Genomic DNA, 4,862 nt, shown 5'->3' with positions numbered 1-4,862 from the left:
TAGTCACTACTTTTCGCTCCTGCTTTTCGTCTATAGACGGACGCTGATTTGTAAACTTTAATGCCATATAACTACAAGGAAAAAGCTCAGATTAAAATATGACTCGGGACTTTTCGATTCGTTGGATTCTTGTCCTGTATCTCATGGTATACTCCATATATGTTTTTTTAGTTATACCTTGACTGTGCGCGCGCGCGCGCGCGCGTGTGTGTGTGTGTGTGTGTGTCTGTAGTACATATGCAGATATTTTCAAAACATAGATGTATAATAAAAATTAAAATATTGCATATTTAATTTTAATGAATTGTATGGAGCTATTTTTGAAAATGATAGTAACAATTTGCGTAATTAAAGAAATTTTATGAATCAAAATACAGTACAATTTTATAATTTTGTATTTATTCAAGTTTTAATATTAAGTTTTATTTTAACGTGATTCTAAGGTATTTTGAAACGTACAACGTTATTTAAATCACGAACAATCTGTGTACGAAATATACAAATGCTAAAAATTAACAAAAAAATTATATAAATATAAATTTACAATTGCGCTATTAATAATGTGTGACCGTACGCGGCGAAAACTCAAGCGAAACTCAACTATCAACCGAAAACACGGTCCATCGGCAGGAACGATCTTTTAAATATCGATTTCTTCATATTGATTTTTTAATCGGGTGTTACCGAATAGACACGAACAATCTCGAAGGCTAACATATTAATGCGTACATATTTTATAGTACATATTTTATATAATACATAATAATGTTATTAATGACGTATTGCAAATTATTTATATAATTATTTTTTTAATTTTTGGTGCTTGTATATATATATCTAGATTTTTCATTGAAATTAAAAACACTTGTAATATTGCTGTAATTTCGTATTACAATATTTCTAAAAACAAATATTTTATCTGTGCTACAAAAATACAATAACATTTCGCAATGTTTTTGTAATATTGTAATATTATAATAAAATATTTCTGCAGTTTTTCTATACTGTATAGATTAAAATATATGTATCATATTGCAATATCATACAAATATTACAATATATAATAGCAAAACAGTATGAGGTACTGCGAGAGATGGACATAATTAAAAATACGCAGTATAGAGAATAAAAGACCCAATATTATGGGATTTCTCAATTATTCTAATGATGATGATAAAATATTGCCTTCTAAAGAGTTGTTACAAAAATTAACAGTAATCTCCTATATAGAGCACATAATATAACAGCAATATTTTAGAAATATTATCTTTTCAGCATTTTTCTGACAACATTATAATGATATAACGTGAATATTGCTGGAATATTACAAAAATATCACAGTAATATTAAAATGTCCGTCAAAGAGAATTATAATGATAACATATCGTTATTGATAAAAAGTGACCACAAAGACCCTAAAAAATAGAAGACCCAAGGATGTCACTTAAGAAATTGGCGACCATTTTAGGAGTGAGTGAAACCACCATACGTCGAATCACAGAAGAGGATCTGAGACATCTCTCAACAGGACAGCGCATTGGCTCACATGTACAAAACTGGCTTTCCGATAACGTAGACATGTTTTGGTTCAAGGAATTCTGGCCTTCAAATAGTCCAGATTTAAATTTTCTGGATTATTAAGCTTGAAGCGTTATTAAGAGTATCTAATAACCTTTCAGATCGCCTTCAGATTGAAGCAGCATTCGTGAATTTGAACAAGAAGCAGTTGAAGAAAGCATGCTCTTGCTTCAGGCAAAGGATCGAGACATTAATCGCAAATGGCGGTTACATTAAATAATAAGAATTAGGAAGAATCTCTTAAACGATGTACAAAAATAATTTTTTTTTAATTTTAAGGTTTTTCTGAATAAAAAAATATTTTAATAAACTATTTTGTTCGGATTTAGTTGACGCATCCTGTATTATGATTTATTTTGGCGAATATTTTAATATTACTATGATATTGTTATAAATGCATGCTAGATAAAAAATTATTCCATTTGAAATATAGCATAGTCATAGTAAGATCTTAATGCTGAAATAATGTTCCTTTTGTAATTTTTTTTCTAATTTTCCGAACTCTAGTGCTTTAATGCACTGTTACTTTCGATAGTTTTAATTATTGCTTGACATATTCTTGGCATATTTTTAATTAGTTTTTCAGTATTCACAAGGTAGAGAGCGTCATTGCTTCCTAATTCTGGTTAACAGTTGCTTAATAGTTAAAATAAGCTTCTCTTAGTTTATATTTTATGTAAATAACATTATCTTAATCTTTATTTGAATTTTCGTAAGTCCATACCAATTATTTTGTGACTGAATGTTTTGAGAAGAGATTTTTGGATTGTGAAACGATATTCTAACTTTGATTCATGTAAATGACATCTGTTAATGTTTATCTCCGTTTTACAAAGTTCTGAGCTTGGCGCAATATTAGCGCAGGGTTTTGTTCAAATAGACGAATGATTGGTTTTTGTTTTCTCTCGTCGTACGGGTTAAACCTCTTTCTGGCAAGTCGTTTGTTTTTTATATTTACCCATTTCTAAATGAATAATTTTGACTTTCTAAGCCATTTTGAAGCCTGAGCATACAATAATTTTTGTCCTTTTTTACTAAACTAAAAATATTGCTTTGTAACGATTTGCACTTATTTTGAAAATTTTTATTCTAACAAAAAGTAACGCTCGGAATGACAAAGCATACGTTGTACAAAAAAAATCTTCAAGTTTTTCCATGTTATAAAGGAAATGACATTACGGCCAATAATTTTAAATAAAAGATATACATTTTCTTATGGAACTGTATATGTATGTTTAAAAAAAATATTACTAGTAAGTCAAATTAAATTATCAAATATTATCATCAAATTAAATTAACAATTAACAATACTGATGCTAATTAGCATCCCAAAAATCATCCCTCCCTCTCTCCCGGAAAAATGGAAGAATCCATTGCAAAAAACATTACCTTAGTCAGGATTTAAACTTGGAATTCCCTGCATTCCGTGTGAGCGTCTTAACCAGTTTGACCAGCGAGACATGTGATATTTATCGCAATAAAAATGTATAGAAAATGTGTTTAAAAAAATCATACAAATACTATTTCAGACTAAGATCTTACAGTGACCGTATCTTTATGGATCTATCTCGATTTGATTTCTTATAAAAACGCGGTCTTATTTCAATTATTGTTCGAAAATTACTGTTAATTTTTATAAGCTTAATTTTTCATTTTATGTATCAATATATAAGTTAAGATGTATAACATTTTTTTAATAAAATAAAATCAATTAACTTACTTCAAGTTGACCAGACGCCATAGAGGCTACTCCCAATGGCTGCGCTGTGACGATTGTTAATCTAACTCTTTTATCTTCTATATATGCGCTTGCCGCCATCGGATAGTAGTTTCCTTGCGTGGGGAGTTTAGGAAATCTTTGTCGTCGAATTATCTGAAATTATAACCAGATAAAATATGTATGCTGCGGCCTATTATGGAAGGAAAAATAAAATAAAAAGTATTGGAAGAAAAGTATTCTGGTTGTGGAATCTTTGAGTTGTATAGTTTTTATATTAATTCTATGCTTTTCAGGATCGCTACCAACAAAATTAGGATTGTAGAAAAAAAAATATTAAAAAAAAGAAAACATTTCAGTCTCAATAAGATAATATAATGAATCTTGTCAAGACATACATTAAAATACAATTTTTACTCCATTGTAGTAATTGTCTTAATATTCCGGAAAAACAAAATCGAAGAAAAAACAAGTGTTTTTAAAAAAATATTGAGATAAGTAATGATGAGATATTAATGTTCTTAATTTTTTGAAAAAATAAACTTGATGAAATCATTGTTTTTGTTTTTTTCAAAAAATATAATTGTGACAACAAACGAATTGGTTACTTATTGGAGCTTTTAAATGTAAAAAAAATCTTTAAAATCATTGACTTAGAGGACAATAAAAATATCGTTAAAAAATCCAGAAAAATATAATAAGGAAAAAATTGAAAAAATTCGATTTTTCCAAAATTTCCGAGAAATATTCCGAACTAAAAACAATATCATCATTTATCTTAAGCTTACATTGAGTCCATTTAAATCTGTGAAGAATTGATCGCCGGACGCGATATCCGTATTGAAACGCATCGCAAGTTCATAGTTTTGCGTTTCCGTTATATCGACCTCATTAAATATGTGCAATCCGAGTCCGTCACTGCCAGGAGAATTAAACAGCGTACAAGTATGTCGTACGTGCGGCAATTCTATGAACACCTTCGACAAAATTGGTCCAGTTACCAAATGAATAATCGCTCTGCTGTCCATAAACACGACGTCTGGTTCTGGCTTATCGGGTAAGAATAAGTAAGCACCGCTTTTATCTTTACCAGAACTTCTGGTGCCATATTTCACAAAATCTAGATGCACAGGAAAGGTGATGTTGTCAACTCGCAGGGCTTTCAACAAACCGGATTTTCCGAAAGAAGCCGACAGTTCCGGTCGTTGAGAAATTGAAAACTCTTGCGTGTGCGGCAAAATAGTCAGGTGATTGAAGCCAGGTATTGATGGAAAGCTTATGTCAGTGTTGAAAATAGTGACGTTAGCCAGATACAAATCTCTGTTAAAAACAAAAAAATGTAAAGAAAATTAAGGTATTTGCAATATGAAATTATATACCTTTTGAAAAGCAATACGTATTTTCTTTATACTAATTGATTCATCTCATTATTCTGTGCATCATTAGTATTAAGGTAATTGCCAAAAACTGAATAGTTTAAAAGATATTTTATATTTTATTTCGAAATATGCCAGAATAAAGTAAAATATCTCGTAACCTATTGATTTTTTGATAATTCCATCTTCAC

The 4,862-nt window shown here is 29.6% G+C and overlaps 1 protein-coding gene across 4 annotated transcripts in view; it reads right to left on the bottom strand.

Moving 5' to 3' along the window:
• The window catches only part of LOC105198479 (alpha-mannosidase 2), a 94,089-nt gene that overhangs the window by 55,691 nt on the left and 33,536 nt on the right, over positions 1-4,862 (bottom strand). For all 4 annotated transcript variants that reach the window (XM_039458991.1, XM_039458990.1, XM_011165191.3 and 1 more), the window contains 2 exons: positions 4,084-4,615; positions 3,299-3,451 (listed from right to left, as the gene is read on the bottom strand). In XM_039458991.1, coding sequence (XP_039314925.1) covers positions 3,299-3,451; positions 4,084-4,615 — 685 coding nt within the window. The remainder of the gene's footprint in view (positions 1-3,298; positions 3,452-4,083; positions 4,616-4,862) is intronic.

Source organism: Solenopsis invicta, chromosome 16 (assembly GCF_016802725.1).
Source record: "Solenopsis invicta isolate M01_SB chromosome 16, UNIL_Sinv_3.0, whole genome shotgun sequence".
Classification (NCBI taxonomy): Eukaryota; Metazoa; Arthropoda; class Insecta; order Hymenoptera; family Formicidae; genus Solenopsis; species Solenopsis invicta.
The sequence above is the reverse complement of the archived record's forward strand: the minus strand, read 5'-3'. Positions and strand labels throughout refer to the sequence as shown.